This window comes from Saccostrea echinata, unplaced genomic scaffold (genome assembly GCF_033153115.1).
Source record: "Saccostrea echinata isolate AGI-Se365-2 ecotype Australia unplaced genomic scaffold, CSIRO_AGI_Sech_v1 ptg000016l, whole genome shotgun sequence".
Classification (NCBI taxonomy): domain Eukaryota; kingdom Metazoa; phylum Mollusca; class Bivalvia; order Ostreida; family Ostreidae; genus Saccostrea; species Saccostrea echinata.
The window spans coordinates 20,535,019-20,560,947 of NW_026889765.1; the positions used below are offsets into that span (position 1 = coordinate 20,535,019).

The 25,929-nt window shown below is 33.1% G+C and overlaps 1 protein-coding gene across 1 annotated transcript in view; it reads right to left on the bottom strand.

The window, feature by feature from the left end:
* Positions 1–1,499: 1,499 nt before the first annotated feature.
* Positions 1,500–25,929, bottom strand: part of LOC133188212 (mucin-2-like) — a 101,509-nt gene continuing 77,079 nt past the window's right edge. Inside the window, exons 2-4 of the mRNA XM_061323590.1 lie at positions 10,559–10,723; positions 6,585–6,682; positions 1,500–4,502 (exon numbers count right to left, since the gene is read on the bottom strand). Of these exons, the coding sequence (XP_061179574.1) occupies positions 1,728–4,502; positions 6,585–6,682; positions 10,559–10,723 (3,038 nt within the window). The 3' untranslated portion in view covers positions 1,500–1,727. The remainder of the gene's footprint in view (positions 4,503–6,584; positions 6,683–10,558; positions 10,724–25,929) is intronic.

Here is a 25,929-nt window from a genome sequence, read left to right on the forward strand (position 1 = left end):
ATCTATATTATGCTTTATGTTTATGAATATCTAAAATTTGTACAGGTACATGTGAATTAAAGAATATAGTGAAAAAAAAATGGTTGTTGTGTCAACAAAGGGAAATAATTCTTATAAATGTGGAAGTCATCTATTTGCATCAGAACATATTGATTTACGAAGGTTGAGGGATTCTGAACCTTGTACGGTTTCTTTGAATGCACTATGCCTGTATGATTAAGGCCATTATTTAAAAAAAATTATTTGTTTGATGTACTCTGTTCCACATTTTTCAAGATATGTAGGTTTTATAAGAAATTGGCTAAGACTTTTATAGTTGTTATAAAAAGCACAAATCAAGAAATTTTCATTTTGTACACCTGACAGCTAAACAGGTTTAATATTTTTTTTTTCAGATAAATCTTTTAATGGAAAAAGAATCTTTGTAAAATTATAGACCTTAACTTTAAAAATAGTATAAATAATCTTTCTTAACTGAAAAAAAAGAATTTAAAGTACCATTTTGAAGGATAAAAATGATTGAGTAACAGTATTTTGAGAAGTTGGTCAGAGTACATTAAACAAATCATTTTTTTTGGCCTTATTCAAATATAACTGGACAAAATTAACACAATTAAACTAATGATTTTCAGTAATTTATTCAATGCTAGAATAACACAACAAGATTATTGAAAATAACACTGTGCTAAGGAAGTACAGAAGTGTCTGGTACCACATTCTCCCTTTGCTATTTTCATTAGTCTTAAAAATAGAGGCCCAGTATGATTGCTCTCATATTTTGTCAATATAAAAAAATAAAAATAAAATCAGACTGGTTGTTAATAATAGCTTGCATGTTTGTCACCTTATGACTTTTTGGGGTTAATTGATTAGGAGAACATGGTACTTGAACAATTAAAAATTAAAATACAATATGACAAACAATGATGGCTTCCATGATTTCATCACTGAATAATAGCAACAATAATGGTTAATACCAATTCATAAACTCTGAATAAAAACATTTTATTAAAAGTGAATAACAAGTCAGATAAATTATGATTTATGGCTCAATTCAATGTAGAAAACACTACTATCTACAAAAATCAGAAAAATTCATTGATAAAATTTCACATTATACATGTAACTGCTATTCAGTACAGGAAGGTGTCAGAGTTATTAAAAAATTCAGACATGTTTTTAAACAAGTCACTTGTCATAATATCAATTAGGTACTATGAGGGGCAATAAAGATCAAAGATTCAATGTCTGACAAAAAACTAACATAATTCTTATTAAGAACCCCTTCCTTCATGAATACTGATTATCAAGTACATGTGTACTAATATTCAATACACTATAATTGACAGTTCTTTAAGCTGATGAAAAAACATTTCAGATATCAATACTTAAATTCTCATAATATATAATTTTGGTTTTTATTGATATCAAACAACAACTTCTAGAGCTTTTTATCAACCTACCAAAAAGTATTTGAACAATTTTTTTCTTTGGTAGACATTAATTTTTTTTATCTCGCTTCATGATTATGCTGATAACATTCTATGATAAAGAGAAATTATATTTCTATCTTCTGTCATTTTCTAATGAAAACTTGGTACATTTCTTATCTATTATTACTCAAGAGCAGTGTATACAGTGTTTAGAAAAATCCAATTGTTAATGTCTCAGATTTTCAAGTAAGATTTGGTGCCAAATCAAAATGGTCAGATAGGTTTCCCAAATGTTCATGAAAGAATTGGTGTCAAATCGAAATGGTCAGCTAGGTATTTATTGAATTTCCATATGACCTTGTTGAGTGTCCGCTCAATCACCCTGGTGGCTTTCTCCTCCTCTGCAGGTGTACAGGGAAAACATCTGAAACAGATTTCCTTGATATCCTTAACTTTGACAGGATTCACTTTTGCTTTTTCCACATTGCCTCCACAGAACACTCGGCCATTTACATTCTTCTTGTAGACATCCTCCACTGTACACATGGCACGAAAAAGTGATGTTGCGAATTTCTGTCGGTGTTCCTGTTTTTGGCCCCTTATGTCCTCCACCAACTCCAAAAACACAGGATTGTTCTTCTCATACTCTGGCAATATGTGGCCTTGATCCTGTACATGTTTTGCTCCACATGAAATCACAGACTTGATAGTCATTTTCCAAAAATCTGGTTTTGAGATAATAATTTTTGAACCATCAAGTGAGGTACTGGCATGCTCCTGCTGGCTGTCATCAACATCCAAAGACCTGTCATTGATGGTATTCTCAGGCTGTTTGTCTGCTTCATCCACTTCATCCACCGGGCCATCAACATCACGACTCATCCTTTCCACAATTTCATCTCCACGCACCTCTAAAAAATCCAAGGTGTCGACAGTTTCTGGTTGATGTTGGACTTCTGGTTGACTTTCGGTAGTTGAGTTGTCGCTTGGTACTAGACCAGACAAAGTTTGACACGAACTGGCAGCAAGGAAATCGACACTTCTAAAGATGGATTTCGCTACATGAATTGTTGCCTCTGATATGGATTTCTGATTTGGATCTGATGAAGTGGCAAGAGTTTCTATACTTGTGAAAATAGACGTGGGCAATGCCTGTGTTGCTGCTTGTTCCGATGATTGTGGTGACTTAGCGATTAATGTGTCCATATTAGTAAAGATGGAACTTGGCACTGCCTTTGCTGCTGTCTCTGGTTTCTTTGGTGGTGATTTACAAGCAGGGATGTTTTCTCTGCCCGAAATGGTGGTCCAAGCAGCTGTTGATATGGACTGTTGCATGAGTTGGCTTGGAGAGGGATTTGCTTCCACTGGATGGGATACTATTTTCTCCAGCAGTTTTTTAATTTCATCCATGCTTTTTTGAAGTTGTTTTAGAGCTGAATGATTGTCTTCAACATTTCTCATCATGCGATGCTGTCTCTCCACATATGGGTCATCCAACTCTGGAAAGCAATCTGACAAGTTCAGGACAGGGAGACTGGTGTTCTGTACATCTGGATCTGGTGTTGATGATTCTGGCTGTGTAACATCCTCTAATAGTGTCAATGTAGGAGAGGGTGACTGAATCACATTTCCCAAGAAAGTTTTCTGAAGAGCTGAAAGTTGACACCTGCTTGTAGCAAAAGTTTCTTCTTCAGTGGCACCTTGCATGGAAATTCCTAGAGATGTTGTCTGCTGTAGAGTTGTCTCTCTGTCAATGTCTTCATTGGCTGTTTGTGGTGATGTCTGTGAAGCAATTTCTACAGAGATTGTCTCTTGACTAGATGTCTGTGTAGCATTATTTGTGACATCCATCTGAGAGTATAAATCCTGTGTGCTAGTTTCTGCAGAAGCTGTGTCTGGAAGGGCTGTCTGAGTAGTAACTGCTGTGGTAAGTATCTGCATACATGTCGTTTGTGTGGAAACTTCTGCTGAGGCTGTATCTAGGCAGGCTGTCTGTATGGCATTCTCAGCAGAGGCTGTTGTAGGAGAGTCCATCTGTGTGGAATTGTCTATGGTGGCTCTGTTGAACACTGCTGTTTGTGTGGAAACTTCTGCTGAGGCTGTATCTAGGCAGGCTGTCTGTATGGCATTCTCAGCAGAGGCTGTTGTAGGAGAGTCCATCTGTGTGAAATTGTCTATGGTGGCTCTGTCGAACACCGCTGTTTGTGTGGAAACTTCTTTTGAGGCTGTATCTAGGCAGGCTGTCTGTATGGCAATCTCAGCAGAGGCTGTTGCAGGAGAGTCCATCTGTGTGAAATTGTCTATGGTGGCTCTGTCGAACACCGCTGTTTGTGTGGAAACTTCTGTAGAGTCTGTATCTATGCAGGCGGTCTGTATGGCAATCTCAGCAGAGGCTGTTGCAGGAGAGTCCATCTGTGTGGAATTGTCTATGGTGGCTCTGTCGAACATTGCTGTGTGTGTGGAAATTTCTGTAGAGGCAGTCTGTGTGGCTATTTCTGCACATGTCTCCTGGTCTGCTTTTGTACCGTTCATAAAATCTTGTGATGTAGTATTTCCGAGGCAAGTTTCCTCTTGTGTAGCCTGCAAAACAGTAGTCGGAATGTCCTCTATGGTGGTTGACAAAATGACACTGTCTGTGTAAGCTCCTTCCGAGATGGCCACATTTGTTGCGCAATCTGAGGATGTATGGTGTTCGACAGATGGCTCACTGGGTATTATTGGTGATTTCTCAAGGCAGGTTTTTTCACGAGTGACTGTTGGATCTGTTATTCCCTCTAGAGGTTGGGCAACAGTTTTTAGTGAAGAATTTTTGAAGACAGGATTAACAGCACTCTTTGAGTAAAAATTCACTGAACTGATAACACTAGAAGAGGTGTTGTTGAGTAAGGAGTTGATTTTAGCCTGGAGATCTGTTGTCAGTTGGTATCTTGGATGGTCCTCTGATCTTGAAGTACATGGAATGGCAATGTTTGGGTGCTGCACGGTCCGTAATACTTTTGCCTTTTTCTTGTCTTTGACTTCCATTGAATCCATTTTTAAGCTTTTTACAGTTCGCTTCTTCTTTATTCCCTGAAAGAGATTGAGGCATTACTAGGGAGTTTTCAAGAGAATCCTATTTAAATTAGTAGTCTTTTATACAATTTATCAAACTTGTAAATAAATCAATAACAAAATGATATACAATATGTGTTATTCTTCTATATATATATGTGGAATAACAAGCAAATTCAGAGAACTGTGGTCCCCCACTCTAGGGGTCTTAGTGGATGGGTTGCCATTCTTTATCATATACTTTAAAATTGACAAATAGGTCAAACTTTAAGGTCATGGGTTCAAAATGCACATTCATAAAGGTCTTGTCACAGGAAATGCTCATGTGAAATATGAAAGCTGGGCTTATAGGTGCTGAAGAATTCAATCTAAAGAAGACTCAATGTCCAATTATATATATATATATATATATATATATATATATATATATATATATATATATATATATATATATATATATATATATATATACATATACACACACGCACACACACACACACACACACACATATATATATATATATATATATATATATATATATATATATATATATATATATATATATATATATATATATATATATATATATATATATATATATATTTGTCAAATCTTGACAAATCAAATGAAACCAAACACATCAGTTTGTAACTAATCATGAATGACAACTTGTTTCAGAATCTTATCCAATCTACATATGTTTTAATTTTATAAATATCTTCAATTTTAAAAGATTTCAAAAATTTAGCATTAATTTTAATGTTAAAAATTTCAGGGGAAAAAAATTCTCACCTGCATGCAAACCAATTTTTTAATGAGTTTATCAATCAATTCAATGGTTCACCAGAAACCATCATTTACATTTAATGTAGTCCAATTATTCAGAAACGAGAAGTTTCTGTCGAGATTGTAACTCTACTTGTTTGTACTAAAAACAAAGGAAGAGAAAAATAGAGGTTGTACTTGAATCTTTGCAACAGCAATAAATAGAATAATGATCCTTGATTAAGTCTCTTTTTGTGGCAAGATTGCAATCAGACTAAAAGTTTTACGAGGAGTAGCCTATTAAAAGAACTATACAGAAAAAGAGATGTTTGTGAAACACTTATGCCCCCCCCCCCAATAATTGGAATTTTTCAAAGTCCAAGGGGTATAACTCTGTCAAAAATTGCTCGGTCATACCCAAAACAGAACTTGACCCAGATATTTTTATGATAAATCCATATACCAAATTCTATGTCAGTTTTTGCAACCTCTGTGAAGAAAATAAACGGAAACTGCATATAATTGGAATTTTTCAAAGTCCAAGGGGCATAACTCTGTCAAAAATTGCTCTATCATACCCAAAACAGAACTTGACCTAGATATTTTCATGATAAATCAAAATACCAAAAATGTGCAACTTCTGCAATGAAAATGAACAGAAACTGTTGTTGATGACTGACAGAGATATCTAATTTTAGTAACCAAGGCAACACTATTCATTGAAATCAAAAAAGCGATATACTAGAGAAATATCTATCTTAATGTAATCTACATGTGTGCCAAGTTATACTAAAATGTAGGAGGAGTAGCATTTTGAAAGTTTTTCACAGAAGCTTCTATTATTATTAACGTTGGCAACACCATTCATCAAAATAAAAAAACGATATAAAGAATTTGTATCTTAGTGTAGTCTATTTGTGTGCCAAGTAATTATATACTGAAATGAGACCAAAACTGTAGGAGGAGTAGCATTTTGAAAAATTGTTTACAGATGGACGGACAGCCAGACAGACAGACTGAGACTTTACTACTGTATACAGGGAAATTTTCGCCCCTGTTTTATTTTTGCACCTTTCGCCCTACTCACAGGTGGGTGAATTTAAAACAGGGTGAATTAAGTAAACACAATATAATTTCTTAAACAGAACTGTGATTGGGCGAAATTAAAATGGGACAAATTTATTTACAAGTGTAAAAGGGCAAAAAAAAAAAAAAACATGGGGCGAAAATATCCCTGTATACAGTATTGCATAAGCTCTTCTGGTCTCTGACCAGTAGAGCTAAAAATGCACCATTTCTTTTCCAGTAAACTCAGACATAATGAATTTACTCACCTTTTTGTCCTGTTTTAAGGCTGTGCATGTATCTAAATCATTTTCATCCATGTCCTGCTCAAAATTGTCAATGGCCTCCTCAAGCTTCTGTCTGGAATCTGAAATTAATGGACTAGTTATCTACATGTTACACATATTTGTAACCTGTGCTCTACATGTATTTGAAAATATTTGTGAAGTCTGAAACACAATTTCAATAAGAGACCAAAAGGCCTTAACGGTCACCTGAGTATGATACTACACTGTAAGAATCCATAGAAGTATAAAAGAAAATTGATTTAAAGATGAAGCTATGTTGCCAAACAATTTCAAAAATCTTATAAATAAACATACCCTTCCTTATTACAATCTTGTACTTTGTTTGCCTACTAGATGAGGCAAAAGAAATAATGCATTTTCCCTATAGATTCAAAACATTTTTATCCCAGTAGTTCTTGTCCCACCTTTTTCTTAAATAACACAACATTAAAGCATTATCAGTAGCATCTAGGACCCACCTAGATCCCAAATCACTTAACTCTCCCAGAAATTTAGGGGGAAATTTCTAATTCTAGGGAGGCTTCTAAGTGTTTGCAGTAAGTATTGATTATCAAAGTTAAAATTTTAAATACATGTTAATGTGTATATTTTTCTGTATTATTTAAATGAAAAAAAATATGCACATGTATATTATTTTATTATTTAAAAAAATCCTGATTGTTGATCAAAGGATCGACTTCATGACTGTGTGTCATGACTGCCAGTCAACACCTCCAATTAATAATTAAAGCAAGTGTTTGTATTGTGTGTATTCACGGTTGAATTTAAAAAAGGTCATAAATCCTCTTCAAATTTTTAGACATGATATTGATACCTGCCATATTTAGTCTTGTGCAAAGAGCAAGAGCCATTTAGGGCCTTTTTTGGCCCTGAGAATTTCTGAAAAATCGAAACTGCTCAGTTTTGGTTGAAAATGCAGAATTTATTACTTGGACCCTTGGTGACCGTTTATCTATTGAACATGACGTAATTTTCTTTCTAGTCAATGCATTATGACGTCATAAAATGCGTCATTTTTACCATATCCTGTAAATTCCTTTAAAAATGGCCAAAAGTTGGAGTATTTTTTCAATATTTCATATAGAACACAACCTCTGATCCAAAATATGCAATTACATAATGAAAGGTCTGTTTCTTAAGATCATAAAACATGTTTTAATTTTTGGATCGAGGACTGTGCTCATATTTTAATTATTTGCTGAATGTAGTCAAATATGCCTGTTTTCTGCAAAATTCAAGAACATTGCATTTTCACAAAGCCTGTTTTCCAATACCCGAATTCTCCAAAAGAAATCTTGTTATAGGAGATGAGAGTGCTAAGTCTCTACTTTATTTTGATATATGACATGGGGCAGAAAGTGATAATCAAGTAATTGATATAAGAACAGGGCCATTTTATGCATAAAGTGAACCTAGCTCTTTTAACAACACATGAATGTGTTAATTCTAGAGGAGTTCCAACTGAGTATTCAATATTGTCAGCTGCATTGAAGATAGATATAATTCATTAGTTCATCATTATAGTTCATTATATTTTAACAGTGGTAAAATAAGTAACATTTGCGTTTATGATTTTTTGTTAACTGGAAAAGCTCTTGTCAGTGGGCAGGTACCACTTATCAAATAACTTGTCCACCAAACAATATTGGTTATCAAAGGGCATCGGGCAATGCAATTTTTCTAGCCCATCTTTGTGGCAAGTTTGGTTGACATTGGACCAGTGGTTCTGGAGAAGAAGTCAAAAATGTGAAAACTTTACAGATGAACACAGACTGATGCCAAAAAGTGATCAGAAAAGCTCCATTGGGCTTTTAGCTCAGTTGAGCTAAAAATGGCTACCAAAATAATCTGTTGTGGTGCAATGCAGTGGAACAAAAACATTTGTAATTATAAATACTCTACCTATTAACATATTCTTACAATTTTATCACAAACCACACCATTTAATATTTGGAAATAGTATAATTTAACGTGACTTATGTTTTATCTTTTCTCTGACATAACTTATCAGATATTATTTTGTATGAACTTGCATCAGACTTCAAATTATTTCTGTATTTAATGTTTTTTTCTGAATAAAATGTTTCATATATTACTGTTTACACTGAAAGTACAGTCTATGTGAAAGACATCGGACCTGACCGATGAGCAGTGCCTCTGGTCTAATGCGTCATTTTTTACACCACACCAGAATGACTGATGCCTCAGCATCTGGTTTTTAGTTTTACGATTTTGATTTGGAGTCATTAGATGAAAGTGAAAATTTGGAAAGTTTATGGCAATGATGACAACTGACAAATTTTAATCAGAAGAGCTGAGGTAAAAGGTGAGCTAAAAAGGAAATACAGAGAAATAACAATAAGCAGACATCTACGTGATCAAAAAGGCTTATTTTTGCACATTTTTTTAATATTGGAAGAAAAAAAAAATAATTCAAAATGAAATGAAATTTCAAGTTGATAAGTTACCGGTATTCATTTTTAATACATGATCAAAAATTAACTAGAGGTACTGTAAGCAATGAGCCCAAGCAATGCTACCCCTCTTCCCCATATGTGTACAATGCTAAAGTCCATGTTTTGCTATGTGAACAATCATTCTGAGAGTATTGCATTAGCAATACTAGTCTCCTACCGGCAAGTGTAATCTGGTTCCGTTCCCATTAAGAATTGAAAATGCCATAATTCCGTTAAAGATTAATGAAGTGAGACGAAATGCAAACTTGATCTATAACTTATCAAGGTAAAGCCAAATACCAAAAATCAGCTCAATATCTACAAGCGTTTAGAAGAAAATTGCAGAAGACCCGTAAAAATTGAAAAGGCCGTAATTCCGTCAAAATCAATAAAGCGGAACGAAATGCAAACTTGATCTGTAACTCATCAAGATACACACACATACCAAAAATTAGCTCAATATCTGCAAGCGTTTAGGAAAAAAGTGCGGAAAACCAAGTGGGACAGACTGACAGACAGACAGACAGACGGACGGACAGACTCCGAGGAAACCTATAGTCCCCTCCGGTTTCACCGGTAGGGGACTAATAACTACTAGTCTACTACTTGGAATACAAATTAACCAACGTTTAGCAATACATGTACCATTTTTAAACCATCTTAGAAGGAGTAATACAGGGTGTTTCATAATATACATGATATATATCACACATGTCACACATATAAATGGACATAATCTGAATATCAAGCATGATACCAAAAATACCAAAACACCATAGACAATCATATTAATCATGTTAATCTAAAATTATGATAATGTAAAATATCGGGAAAGTTATAATACTAGGAAGTCACGGATGATGTAATCAGTGATGTCATAATTCCGGCTGTTCTCAAAAATGGAGTACAACTAGCAACAAATATTTGAATTTGTAAACTTTTATTATAAGCACGATAAAAATTGTACAGGGATGATGGAGAAAAATGTCCTAACCAGAAAGCGCTGCCTAGTTTTCATTCGTTAAGGATAATTAAAAAGTTTGAACAAAATATAATGTTAAGTTGAAAAACAGTTAAATCCTGCCACCCCCCCCCCCCCAAAAAAAAACCTTTATTTAAATGCATCTTTAAATAACAAAATTAATATATGTATATACACTTTGCGGGGTCTAAAAGGCTAGATTTAAAACAAGAAATCTGTCAAGTATCCAGTGAAAACGTACAAAACAGTGGTCAAAAATTTCTGAACATGAGTCTTTCAAGTTATTAAGGACAATAGTAAGGAAAACACTGTAAGTATAACATTTTAGGAAATCATTGCCATAGAAACTGGAATGAAGAATATTGGATACTTCTGACTTTAAATAATAATTTTGAATACCTGTTGATTAAAATAATATGTAGCTTTTGTTTTCATTTTTCTTTCTGCCTGTGTGTCATATATTGTTAAACACCTCTATAAAATACATATGTATTTACCTGACAATGCAATGATACGAGCAGGTAGAAGCGTGTCTTTACTCCAGCGAATGGTGACTTTGGCATTCACCTCACAGGAGGAGATGTCAAGTATTCTGTTTGTAGGAATAACACCAGTAGCATCTTCTTCTGGATAATATACTGCAGCCAAAGTTGGAATTTTAGCTGTAAGAAATTATATTTGCTTTAGTCTACTAAAATGCATATCTTTTATCTGGAAATATTCGAACAGCAGTACACCTGTATATTACAGCATATATATATAAATATGATGGAAATGAGTGACTTTCAATCGGGCTCATTCCTATAATTATTACTAGTCCTGGCCAAAAATTCACTAGCCCTGACCAAACATGCAAAATTACTTCATCAAGAATTTTAATGAGAACTTTTGAAACCATATGTTATAAGGATATTGTCTTTTGCATGTGTCAATATTTTTGACAGACTTTTGGATAGGTCCTTTTAAGCCAATTGAGTTGGGTTCATCAGGACATTACAGCATTATAATTATTGTAAATACATGTATTAAAAATTAATTTAAAAACTATTATACTATATTTTTACCATGTTGATAGTGAACAGTAGTTTCAACTTCTCAATTACAGCAGTGGCGAAAAGTAGGGAATGTGTCATGTGGGGATTTTTTTTTCTTCACACAGTGATGGCGTTAAAGAAATAAGAAACTTTCTTGAAAAGTTATGACTATTTATTTGAACATGTTGAAAGACTGCAATGGGAGTTTATTATTTATTTAACAGCATGCATGTCCAAATGGTCTAGTTCACGTACATTTTATATGAATGGACCACTCAACCACTAGACTGGATTGGTCTGATGTACCTTAGTTTCAGACCCTTCAAACCTTATATTGATTTATTCTTTTTGAAAATCTTAAGTATAAAGAAGAAAAGGTTCATGGCACATGTGGCAGTAAAAGTAATCGAGACTACATGTATCTTTATATTTCACAATAAATGTTAACTTATTTCAGTAATTTCATCATTTACCCTACCTCACTGTAAAACTCTTGCAAAAATATATAGTACAGCTTTGTACAAAAATAGAAAACTTAGAAATGGTCCATTTATATTCAAAGATATTAGGGAAATTATTATCAGGGTTGGACGGGAAATACAAGTGGTGGGAATTACTGGTGGTAAATACAGTATTTCCCATCCTGGTAAATACTACAAATTTTCACTAAACTGGGAAATACTTGGAAATACAAAATCTAAGGCTTTATTCCTTTTATTCATTTAATCTTATACTAAATTCATAAATAAAATGAACATAAAAACAGAAAATGAATAAAATTGAAAACGTTTCGTACTGCAATTTGAATTAATATACTTAGTGTATATCACTACTCCAGGTCGGCAGGTCCCCTACCCATAAACATTCTGTAGCAGAACATGTTTCCCCGATTGTATTTTAAGAACAAAACTGAAGTTCTTTGATTCAAGGTTTATTTCAGTTTAATAAAATTATAAAGTTTATTAATTATGAATCCAAGAACAAATTAAATATACTTGTTTTAATCCTTCTATAAGCACTAAAAAGTCAATCAATTAAAATCAATCATGTTGTTCCAGCATGTGACACTCTGGGCAGTTTTGTGATCCTGTTTTGAAGGATAAATACCTCAAGTTAGTAGAACTGAAAGGCTTCTCCTTAGATTTGATATTTACACTATATTCTAGACTTAACAATTTTCTTAGATCCTTCTTAAGTTACATAAAAAAATCCAAATGGGATCTTCAGGTTCATTTCATGGACATTTAGAGACTACATATGACTTAAGGTGTAAATGTCCTTCTGATAAGAAAGACAACTTTCGAAGGAAATTATTCCAAGCAATCCAATGAATTGCCCTACCAGAGATTGCTGATGAGGACCATTGTGTAGTAAATTCAATCAAATCTGAATTTTGTTACAAATATTAATTTCTATTTTTTATTGTCAATATGTTTTAATTATTAATTACTTACAATAGTTTACTTACAATATTTATACTCAGCTCCTTTAAACTGTTAAATTTGAGATATTTCAATCTCTTAACATGTAATTCTCTTAACTGTTACAGGTATTTTAGATGCAGAATTTTTACAATCAACATGATCAATTTATTAATTTTTTTTTCTCTTAAAAATATTTTTGAAGAAAGATAACTCCTGTAGATGGAATGATAACTCTTGTAGATGGAAGCATTTTTATTTTACAAGCACAGAAAACTGTGTCGATATTCTGATTTGAAAAGCAACGCTTCATTAGTTTTCTAATATGAATTAAATAGGTATGACAGTAAATATTATTTTCATATATGCTTCATATTTTTAATTTTATGCTGAGCATGCTGAGATAATATTGATCTTTCTATTCACCATATCAAATTTTCTTCTTATCATGATTAGACATAATAATCTTTCTGAAAAAGTAAGCAATGCTTCATACTTCAAACTATTTTCCATTTGAATCTTAGGCTATTGTTGTTGATGAAAATCAAAATCAATGTTGGGAATTTAAAAAAAAAAAAACTGTGAAAATTGGAACAGAGGGATATTTTACTTAATTAGAGCATGCAGAAACAAATGTCATTGGTATCTGAGTATACAGTACGTGTTATGATTATTTAAAATGAAGTACAATATCAATATGACTTAACAGGGCTTAGTTGTTCTTGAATATTTTTTCCTATATATTCTTAATATGTAAAACTTTAATCCCCCATTTTGATGTACCCCACCCTAACACTTGGTGTCATGATTTGAAAAAAAGAATTGAATCTACACTATGTAATGAAGGTTTCACATAAGTTTTAACTTTTCTGGCCCAATGGTTCTTGAGAAGGGGAATTTTGAAAGATGACAACAAATTTTTACTTATTCTTATTTATCCCCCCTTGATAGAGGATGTTGCCCTTCATTTGAACAAATTTAAGCCCCCTTAACCCACACTGCTTTCTGGCAAGTTTGATCCAAACTTGCCCAGTTGTTCTTGAGAAGTCGACAATGTGAAAGTTTACAGACAGCTTGACAGACAGACAGACAGACGGATGTCAGATAAAATGTGATCAGAAAGCTCATTTGAGCTTTCGATCATCTCACTGACAGGTGAGCTAAAAAATTAATTGTAGACTAAAGGAGGGAATGCTAAAAGATAAATGTTCTTATTACATCGATACCATAATCTAATATCTCAGAATTATATATCATCCTGGTGTATTCACAAAATAAACAAAATAATGGGACATTCATTGTTCATGTGCATGTATCAACCGACCAGCCTCTTTTCCTAGACATTGCAAGCATGGTACATCTAAGGGCTCAAAATAATTGATGTCCTGCTGGTCTGGGGCGACCCGGGCCAGTGAATTACTTTTCATCTGGGCCAGTACATTGCAGAGGACATGTGTTCATTGGATGTGTGGGTTTTTTAAATGTAACAAAATGCATTCATAGTGGGGATAGTTTACTTGTCAGGGTTGTGTGTATAAGTTCTGTTGTTTTTCTTGTTTTTTTATGTTGTACTTTTAAGTATCATAATATAAACAAAATATTACTATTATAATTATGCATTTGGGCCAGTCATCTTAAAATCTACTGGCCCAGTGGAACAGTGAAAGTACTGAATTGACCAGTAAAAATTTAAGGTGATAGCCCCGTGACCAGTGAAAAAATTTTTTTCTAGCCCTGCATGTACAGTAAGTGTTTTGGAAACAATGAGTAGTTGTAATGACTCAGATATTTTAGTGTGGTTATTATTACCTTTGCAGTAAAGGCACCCATCATAAGTTCACTTCAATATTGATATGAGCCTAATATGAAAGCTCAATTCTTAGATAATATGTACAAACGGAGAAAATTCGGGTTAAACGAAAACTTTTTTTAACTCCGTATATCTCAATGCTGCATGTAGAGGAAACACTTTGGTGGCTAAAGCTACAAACTACATGCATGGTACCTCTCAAGCACGGAACCATACAATCGCTAGGCATGTATGCAGCCAGTGCCAGGACTTTGTACACGTATACTGTATGCAGGTCTAACGTCATTTTTTGTTAAAACTTATACCAGACACCCTTCATATGACTAAAATCACTATTACTGTAGGTCCCTGGACCCTGTTCTACTGGTCTGATCAGACTAATCATCATCATGTTCATTTCTCATTTCTGTCCGCACTCGGAATGTCGATCCCGAGAAATTCAAAGTTTTATTTGAAACAGCGGGCTATTTTTCATTTATTTTTCTTAACTTTTATCGCGAAAAAAAGGAGAAGAGAATGTGTTGAATTTATTTTCGATGTATCGGATGGAGTGAAATTAATGAGAGCATCTAAAACAAAAGCCTTTCAAATGCATTTGTTAACATTATTCATGCGTGAAATCAATTTATAATTGCTATTGCTAAGTCGTTGTTTAAATGTTTGAAAGGCAAACATGTAAATACTGATATTACCTTTTCTATAAAATAAATGAGACATATTGTACACCTCATATGCTAAATTTTCATTTATAGCAGTTTCACATCACGGTTCATTATACATACAAGTACATATATGTCGTGATAATCACTAAGAACATTCTCACACAGTGTACCTTGGGTTCCATTTTACACATCATTTAGAATTAAATTCCATGCTAGCAACATGCTACATGTAAATCATTGTTTTATCTTGTTTATAAGGCGAGTTTAACGGCCAATTTATCAAAATAATAATAATTATAATTGTTCCCTGATAAGAATATGTTAATATTTTTTCAAGTTATTTTCAAATAAATTTTAAGAGTTTGTGTTCTTTACTGGTTCATGACCCCCCCCCCCCCCCCACCACACACACACTTCACATACAAAAATGAAATATACATGTAGATTCTAAATATTTAAACATAAATAAACACAAGAAAAAAAAACAAACCAAACAAAAAATCAATAACTCTAAACCCGCATGATTAACTAGATTAATCAAATTAACTAGATTAGAAATTTTAATAATAACGCCCCATGATTTTTGGGTAAAATTTCTATGAGCCCCGTCCTCAAATTGTTTTCTATGGGCCTGATGTACATGTAGCAATTTCACTTTTCACATAATATACAGTGCTTAGTAAAACAATTTTACTGTACCTGAAATTGACCTCTTTGGTCTCTGTGCCATGATGTTGTTTTGGCAGCAAATTACATGCACTCCTCATGCAAGGTACCAAAGAACTATGACGTTTCCAAATTCAAAAATCCAAAAAAAAAAATATTGGATTTCTCATTGATCACGTGTCCAGACGAGGTAACTTTAAGGGTTGGAAGGTTTCATGGAAGGTTCGAATGTAGGGGGAGTAAATACTCAGGTATACCGTGACCATGGAGACAGTATACATCCAGCTTGCAAGTGTCAGTTAAAAAAACACCGTAATTGTTCTTTACACCCGCAATATCTCCTCAACAGGTGGATGATTACCGACACGTGATGACCCTGGCTTCCTTTTGAATCTCTCGTTATAAGTGATAAAATTAAATAATTATGACAATTAAAAAAGTTCAAAAAAGGTACATGTACCTATGTAATGAAAAATATATGTTAGTTTTCGTATCAAGGTATCTTTGCAAGTTCAATTTACTAATGTCGAAATTACGTGTACTTTTCATGCACAAGTACAAAACGTAAACGTCTAGTTTTTTTATATAAAGTATTTAAAAAATAAAGTGTAGCACATGTAAGAGATTCGTGTACATGTACACCTGTATGTATATACAGTATATATATCGACGTGAAAGAAAGTGATAAGCATTTTTGTGTTTTTTTTTGGACTGACTTGCAAGTAGTTATAAAAATTCAAAAACATACACTATACGCTACAAGGTCTATATGTCGGATAATTAGAATTACATGTAACAAAATAATCTTTCCCTTCATGTATTTAAATCAAACTATTTATTAAATTTTGGTAAAAGATTAATTAAAAAAAATATCATGGTATATAGTTTTAAAAAAAATTGAGATTATTTTGTACAATGTACATTTAATTTTTTTCATGATCAATTATTAAGATCGTTAATTGTTAATTTCGATGTTGATCTGGATAAATTAAAACGTACATATAAATTGAATTAATAAAAATAAAATAATTAAACTAAAGCACGTACATGTTCTTATACTGTATCTTGAGATAATGAAATTCTATAATTTGTCGAAGACCAGTTTTTTTTTTTTTTTTTTTTTTTTTTTTTTTTTTTGTAACATTTTGTTTGTTTTTTTTGTAACATTTGTTATACCCATTATTATCTTCTTTTTTTTCTTTTATGCATTAAAGTACGTATAGTCTGATGATTTTACCAACGTATATTTTATATATTATAAATGGATTTTAAAAATATAAAGAAAAGAAATATGTAACTATACATGGAGAGGACTTACATAGGCCATGCCTGATGTCCAATCCAATTATGTAAACTGACTTTACATAATAAAATACTGATTAAATAAAAAAAAAATAATACATGTAACATGCTACCTGGATAATAAAAATATATATTGTATCAAAGGATTTTAAAAATAATGATAAAAAAAATGAAAATAAATATGTAAATCTTGCATGCTGTCTGGAGATTTAAAATATATGGATATAAAATTATGTTTAAAAATTACATTAAATAATAATATTTTTACACTGTACATTCACACGCTTTTCTTGTACAATGTTTAGATGACAAATGACATGTTAACTGGTCGACGCGCTGATTGATCAACGCATTTTATAACTTATCCTGATTGACAGACCTGTTTAGCATGTTGATTGGTCGACGCGCTGATTGGTTAATCACTAATCCTGATTGACAGCTCTGTTACGCAACACCGAACGCGCGTTCGCTCTCTGGGATCGCTACTGAATTTGGGGTTCGCTATCTGCGTTCGCTCTGGGTCCGCTCTGGGTTCGCTTCGGGTTCGCTACGGGTTCGCTTGGGGTCCGCCTTAGCGGACCCCAAGCGAACCCGAAGCGAACCCAGACAGCGAACCCGGGGTTCGCTCTGGGTTCGCTTTCTGTTAGGTTGTGTCTGGTCGGTACTGTATACGTTTTATCTAGAATTTCTTCAAATATCTTTGATGTCATTTGTTTCTTCTGTTATGATTAGTTAATTTCCTTTCAGATATTTATCTTCTTTTTCAAACCTCAAATTTATTTGAATTTTATTTAGAATTAATTCATCTTGTAAAATATGCTTTTTGTGATCATGAAACGAAATTCATGTGTTTTTTTTTTCCTATACCTTCTAACTTTACATGATTTGACTTTAATTTATGAAAGTCCGTCTACCAAACACTTCAGGATCCACCCCCGTATTTTAGTTCTACGAATTTCAGGTGGCAGCGCATTTAGTTTCGTACTAAAGTCCCGGTCAAATATCTTAAAACACTGAGATCTCTTATGTTTGATGTGATATTCGATGTAGCAAAATGAAAGGAACCATTATGGGATACATGGCGAGTCTAGCAGAGTGCTTGTTGAAAAAGTATAGCTACGCAGCCAACAGGACCAAACCTTACTTTCGCTTTCTACGCTCGCCAACCGTGCAAAGAACGATAACTCTAATTACGCGATGAAATCAAGAGAACTGTAAAAGTACTGTTTTTCAGGCCTCTGAAAGTCCTATAAGGGGTCAAAAAGTGACCCCACGGACCATAATTTTTAAAATGTATTCTTCGTGCTTAACTCAAATCCGAAAACTGTTTACAGATCTGTTGAGAAATAAAAAAGTTACAGGGAAAAGCTGTTTTGTTGTACTGGCCCCTACAAATCCCTTATTTTGTGGAATTTTGTTCTCATCACCTAATCACCTGAAGACAGTGTAAAAGTAAGTATTCCACTTAAATATGACAAGAATTGCTTGCTTCCTTTCTGAAATAATGGAACATGCGTGCTTTCAATTTAACATAGAAACTCTCATAGACAATTTTTGGGGACTCATAAAACCGAAAGTTCTGCTTGGATGGACTTGAAACTTATAGTACATCTTCTATTAATCACTTTTAACAATAAGTAGTCTTTAAAATATTTTTCCTATACGGTTTTGAAATTTTAAAATTTCCATCCCCCCTTTTTCTTAACTTTGGAGTCTTACAGCACAAAAATGTATCATAGGTACAATAACGCTGTCGCTAACTTTTTTGTAGGATTTCCTTTGAAGAATCTATTGCTAAAATTTGAATGAATTTCCATATCAAATAAGAATTGTTTAAGCTCCTAAAGAAATCTGAGTTTTCTACTTGTAAATACCGGAAGTGAAGTTTCCGGAAGTACAAAACCTTACATACGGGAGAGATTCCGATAAGCTGTCTAACGGTTTTATTATAATATACATATAACCAAAGGTTTTCTTTAAATCCGAAACGTAAAAGTGTTAGGTATAATAATAATAATAATAACTAGACCTTTTTTGTCGTTCAACAAAAACGGAGGGCTTTTCGACGCTTAAAATCGCAAGGACCTTAAGGATCAATAACTCTAATTAAATAAAAAACATTAAAAAAAAAAAAATCAAACCGGATCAAGTCTTCAGGAGCTTATAAAAATGGAAATCTAAAGAGTATGTAATTATCACTAGAGATCTGCAAAGGGGGGTAACTCTTACAATGTCATTCTGAAAATTACTAAAAGTTACTATATTTCAGGGCTCTAAAACACCTATAAGGGATCAAAAAGTGACCCCACGGACCATAATTTTTAAACTGTACCCTTTATGCTGATCTCGGAATCGAAAACTGTTTAAAAATTCATTTAGAAATAAAAGAGTTACATGGGAAAACCAGTTTTCAATATTAGCCCCTTAAAATCCCTTATTTTTCAGAATTTCATTTTCAGACCCTTATTGGGTTGAAACATTATCAAAGTCAATATATCACTCAATTTTCACAAGAATATCTTATTTAGTTTAGGAGATATCGTGACATGTGCATTTTTCCATTTAACATGGGAACTCCCATAGACAAATTCAGAGATTCATCAAACCGGAAGTACTTGTCATATGCATACCAAACTTGAAACCTAAAGAGTATGTAAGCCCGCCAACAGATGTGCAAAGGGAGATAACTCTTACTCCATCATATTTGAAATAGATAAAAATTTCATTATTTCAGTCCTCTGTAGCTCCTATAAGGGGTCAAAAAGTGACCCACGGACCATAATTTTTAGATTGTACTCTTTAAGCTAAACCCAGAATAGAAAACTGTTCCAAAATTCATTAAGAATTAAAAAAGTAATGGGCAAAAGTCAGTCTTCAACTTTGGCCCCTAGAAATCCCTTATATTCCAGAAATATATTTTCAATCCCTACTGGGGTTGAAACAATATCACAGTCATTATATTACTCAATTTTCACAAGAATATCTTGATTACTATAAGAGATATCGTGAAATGTGCAATTTTCCATTTAACATGAGAACTCCCATAGACAAATTCAGAGATTCATAAAACCGGAAGTACTTGTCATATGCATACCAAACTTGAAACCTAAAGAGTATGTAAGCCTGTTAACTGATGTTCAAAGGGAGATAACTCTTACTCCATTATTTTTGAAATAAATAAAAATTACATTATTTCAGTCCTCTCTAACTCCTATAAGGGGTCAAAAAGTGTCCCTACGGACCATAATTTTTAGATTGCTCTCTTTGATCTGAACCCAGAATAGAAAACTGTTTAAAAATTCATTGAGAAATAAAAAAGTTACAGGAAAAAGTATGTTTTCAATGTTGGCCCCTAGAAATCCCTTACTTTCCCTGATTACCTTTTCATGACCTAATGAGGTCGGTACCGTATCTAGGTCATTCTACACTTAAAATCTCACAAGAATATCTTGATTATTTTAAGAGAAAACGTGGTACGACTGATTTCAATTTAACATAGAAACTCCCATAGACAATTTTCTAAGACCCCTAAAACCGGAAGTTCTTCTTGGATCGATATGAAACTTACACTATATGTTTTACTTATTAGTTTTAACATATTTCTATGCTCAAAATAATTTTCAAACCTTAATTGTGACTTTTAAAAATTTCATCCCCTCTTTCTCAATGTTTGAAGTCTTATATCTCAGAAAGTATCAGTGGCCGAAAATCACCGTCGCTAACTTTTTTGTAGGTATTTGTGTCTAAAATTTATATCTTGAATTTGAGAGTCTAGTCTTTGAAAATGAGAAGGATTGTAGCTTCTTTAGAAATTTCAGTTTTTCTTTAGTAGAAACCGGAAGTGAGTAAACCGGAAGTTAAAAACATTACATACGGGAGACATTTAGGTTTGCTTTCTAGTGGTTATAAAACAAAATACCTATTTTCAAAGGTACTCCTTAAACGCTGAACGAAAAAAGTGTTAAGAAAAAGAATAATAATAATAATAATAATAATAAAAAAGACGAAAACAATAGGGCTTTTCGCCTGAAAGCGAAAAGCCCTAATAATAATAATAATAAAAAAGACGAAAACAATAGGGCTTTTCGCCTGAAAGCGAAAAGCCCTAATAATAAAACAAGACGAAAACAATAGGGCTTTTCGCCAAAAGTCGAAAAGCCCTAATAATAATAATAAAAGAAGACGAATACAATAGGGTTTTTCGCCAAAAGTCGAAAAGCCCTAATAACTAGACCTTTTTCTCGTTGTTCAACGAAAATTGAAGTGCTTTCCGACTCTACTCCCTTAGCCTTTTATTATTTACCATTAATATAATTCAAACCTGAAAAAAAAAAAAACAAAACCTACTTTCATCCTTTTTAGTCAGAGGACCTTGACCTTTGACCTTTGACCTTTTAAACACAATAAACCCTTTAGTAAGCTAAAGATTTCTGTAATGTATATTCTTTATATACATAAACATACTTTACTTTCACCCCCCCCCCCTCTTTTTCCAGTGCGCAATGGCTACGTAGATTTTTTCTCCAAACTCTAAACCAGACATCGTATTAACCTAAAATTTCAGAATACTTTACAAAACACCCCATAAAAACTTTCTGGAAAGCTTAAAAGGCATTGTCTCATTTACCTAGAAGATATAGTTTTTATCGGCAAGAACAAGAAATTCAGAAGTGCCTAAAATTTCTTTTCTGGTGATCGGAGAAACAAGATATACATTTTATCTAGAACTTCTTCAAATATCTTTGATGTCATTTGTTTCTTCTGTTATGATTAGTTAATTTCCTTTCAGATATTTATCTTCTATTTCAAACATCAAATTTATTTGAATTTTATTTAGAATTAATTCATCTTGTAAAATATGCTTTTTGTGATCATGAAACGAAATTCATGTGGGTTTTTTTTTCCTATACCTTCTAACTTTACATGATTTGACTTTAATTTATGAAAGTCCGTCTACCAAACACTTCAGGATCCACCCCCGTATTTTAGTTCTACGAATTTCAGGTGGCAGCGCATTTAGTTTCGTACTAAAGTCCCGGTCAAATATCTTAAAACACTGAGATCTCTTATGTTTGATGTGATATTCGATGTAGCAAAATGAAAGGAACCATTATGGGATACATGGCGAGTCTAGCAGAGTGCTTGTTGAAAAAGTATAGCTACGCAGCCAACAGGACCAAACCTTACTTTCGCTTTCTACGCTCGCCAACCGTGCAAAGAACGATAACTCTAATTACGCGATGAAATCAAGAGAACTGTAAAAGTACTGTTTTTCAGGCCTCTGAAACTCCTATAAGGGGTCAAAAAGTGACCCCACGGACCATAATTTTTAAAATGTATTCTTCGTGCTTAACTCAAATCCGAAAACTGTTTACAGATCTGTTGCGAAATAAAAAAGTTACAGGGAAAAGCTGTTTTGTTGTACTGGCCCCTAAAAATCCCTTTATTTTGTGGAATTTTGTTTTCATCACCTAATCACCTGAAGACAGTGTAAAAGTAAGTATTTCACTTAAATATGACAAGAATTGCTTGCTTCCTTTCTGAAATAATGGAACATGCGTGCTTTCACGTTAACATAGAAACTCTCATAGACAATTTTTGGGGACTCATAAAACCGAAAGTTCTGCTTGGATGGACTTGAAACTTATAGTACATCTTCTATTAATCACTTTTAACAATAAGTAGTCTTTAAAATATTTTTCCTATACGGTTTTGAAATTTTAAAATTTCCATCCCCCCTTTTTCTTAACTTTGGAGTCTTACAGCACAAAAATGTATCATAGGTACAACAACGCTGTCGCTAACTTTTTTGTAGGATTTCCTTTGAAGAATCTATTGCTAAAATTTGAATGAATTTCCATATCAAATAAGAATTGTTTAAGCTCCTAAAGAAATCTGAGTTTTCTACTTGTAAATACCGGAAGTGAAGTTTCCGGAAGTACAAAACCTTACATACGGGAGAGATTCCGATAAGCTGTCTAACGGTTTTATTATAATATACATATAACCAAAGGTTTTCTTTAAATCCGAAACGTAAAAGTGTTAGGTATAATAATAATAATAATAATAATAAAACAAGACGAAAACAATAGGGCTTTTCGCCAAAAGTCGAAAAGCCCTTATAACTAGACCTTTTTTCGTTGTTCAACGAAAATTGAAGTGCTTTTCGACTCTACTCCCTTAGCCTTTTATTGTTTACCATTAATATAATTCAAACCTGGAAAAAAAAAAAAAAAAAAAAAAAAAAAAAATCTTTCATCCTTCTTATTCAGAGGACCTTGATCTTTGACCCTTGACCTTTTGAACACAATAAACCCTTTAGTAAGCTAAGATTTCTGTAATGTATATTCTTTATATACATCAACATTCTTTACTTTCCTCCCCCCACCCCCTTTTTTTTTCCCCTGCGCAATGGCAACGTAGATTTTTCATTTAAAACCCAAACCAGGCGTCGTACTAACCTAAAATTTCAGGATACTTTACAAAACACCCCATAAAAACTTTCTGGAAAGTTTAAAGGTCATTGTCTCATTTACCCAGAAGATATAATCTTTATCGGCAAGAACAAGAAATTCAGAAGTGCCTAAAATTTCTTTACTGATGATCGGAGAAACAAGTTATACATTTTATCTAGAATTTCTTCAAATATCTTTGATGTCATTTGTTTCTTCTGTTATGATTAGTTATTTTCCTCTCAGATATTTATCTTCTATTTCAAACATCAAATTTATTTGAATTTTATTTAGAATTAATTCATCTTGTAAAATATGCTTTTTGTGATCATGAAACGAAATTCATGTGGGTTTTTTTTTCCTATACCTTCTAACTTTACATGATTTGACTTTAATTTATGAAAGTCCGTCTACCAAACACTTCAGGATCCACCCCCGTATTTTAGTTCTACGAATTTCAGGTGGCAGCGCATTTAGTTTCGTACTAAAGTCCCGGTCAAATATCTTAAAACACTGAGATCTCTTATGTTTGATGTGATATTCGATGTAGCAAAATGAAAGGAACCATTATGGGATACATGGCGAGTCTAGCAGAGTGCTTGTTGAAAAAGTATAGCTACGCAGCCAACAGGACCAAACCTTACTTTCGCTTTCTACGCTCGCCAACCGTGCAAAGAACGATAACTCTAATTACGCGATGAAATCAAGAGAACTGTAAAAGTACTGTTTTTCAGGCCTCTGAAAGTCCTATAAGGGGTCAAAAAGTGACCCCACGGACCATAATTTTTAAAATGTACTCTTCGTGCTTAACTCAAATCCGAAAACTGTTTACAGATCTGTTGAGAAATAAAAAAGTTACAGGGAAAAGCTGTTTTGTTGTACTGGCCCCTAAAAATCCCTTATTTTGTGGAATTTTGTTCTCATCACCTAATCACCTGAAGACAGTGTAAAAGTAAGTATTCCACTTAAATATGACAAGAATTGCTTGCTTCCTTTCTGAAATAATGGAACATGCGTGCTTTCAATTTAACATAGAAACTCTCATAGACAATTTTTGGGGACTCATAAAACCGAAAGTTCTGCTTGGATGGACTTGAAACTTATAGTACAGGTTCTATTAATCACTTTTAACAATAAGTAGTCTTTAAAATATTTTTCCTATACGGTTTTGAAATTTTAAAATTTCCATCCCCCCTTTTTCTTAACTTTGGAGTCTTACAGCACAAAAATGTATCATAGGTACAACAACGCTGTCGCTAACTTTTTTGTAGGATTTCCTTTGAAGAATCTATTGCTAAAATTTGAATGAATTTCCATATCAAATAAGAATTGTTTAAGCTCCTAAAGAAATCTGAGTTTTCTACTTGTAAATACCGGAAGTGAAGTTTCCGGAAGTACAAAACCTTACATACGGGAGAGATTCCGGTAAGCTGTCTAACGGTTTTATTATAATATACATATAACCAAAGGTTTTCTTTAAATCCGAAACGTAAAAGTGTTAGGTATAATAATAATAATAACTAGACCTTTTTTGTCGTTCAACAAAAACGGAGGGCTTTTCGACGCTTAAAATCACAAGGACCTTAAAGAGCAATAACTCTAACAAAATAAAAAACATTAAAAAAAAAATAATTAAACCGGATCAAGTCTTCAGAAGCTTATAAAAATGGAAACCTAAAGAGTATGTAATTCTCACTAGAACTCTGCAAAGAGGGATAACTCTTATGTTATTTTGAAAATTACTAAAAGCTACTATATTTCAGGTCTCTAAAACACCTATAAGGGGTCAAAAAGTTACCCCACGGACCAAAATTTTTAAACTGTACTCTTTATGCTGAACTCGGAATCGAAAACTGTTCAAAAATTCATTTAGAAATAAAAAAGTTACATGGGAAAATCAGTTTTCAATATTAGCCCCTTGAAATCCCTTATTTTTTACAATTTCATCTTCAGACCCTTATTGGGTTGAAACATTATCAAAGTCATTATATCACTCAATTTTCAAAAGAATATCTCATTTAGTTTAGGAGATATCGTGACATGTGCATTTTCCCATTCAACATGGGAACTCCCATAGACAAATTCAGAGATTCATAAAACCGGAAGTACTCATCATATGCATACCAAACTTGAAACCTAAAGAGTATGTAAGCCTGTTAACTGATGTTCAAAGGGAGATAACTCTTACTCCATTATTTTTCAAATAAATAAAAATTACGTTAATACAGTCCTCTGTAACTCCTTTAAGGGGTCAAAAAGTGATACCACGGACCATAATTTTTAGGTTGTACTCTTTATTCTTAACCCAGATAAGAAAACGGTTTAAAAATTCATTGAGAAATAAAAAAAGTTACAGGAAAAAGTATGTTTTCAATGTTGGCCCCTAGAAATCCCTTATTTTCACGAATTATCTTTTGATGACCTAATGAGTTCGGAACCGTATCAGGGTCATTCTACACTTAAAATCTCACAAGAATATTTTGATTATTTTAAGAGAAAATGTGCCACGACTGATTTCAAT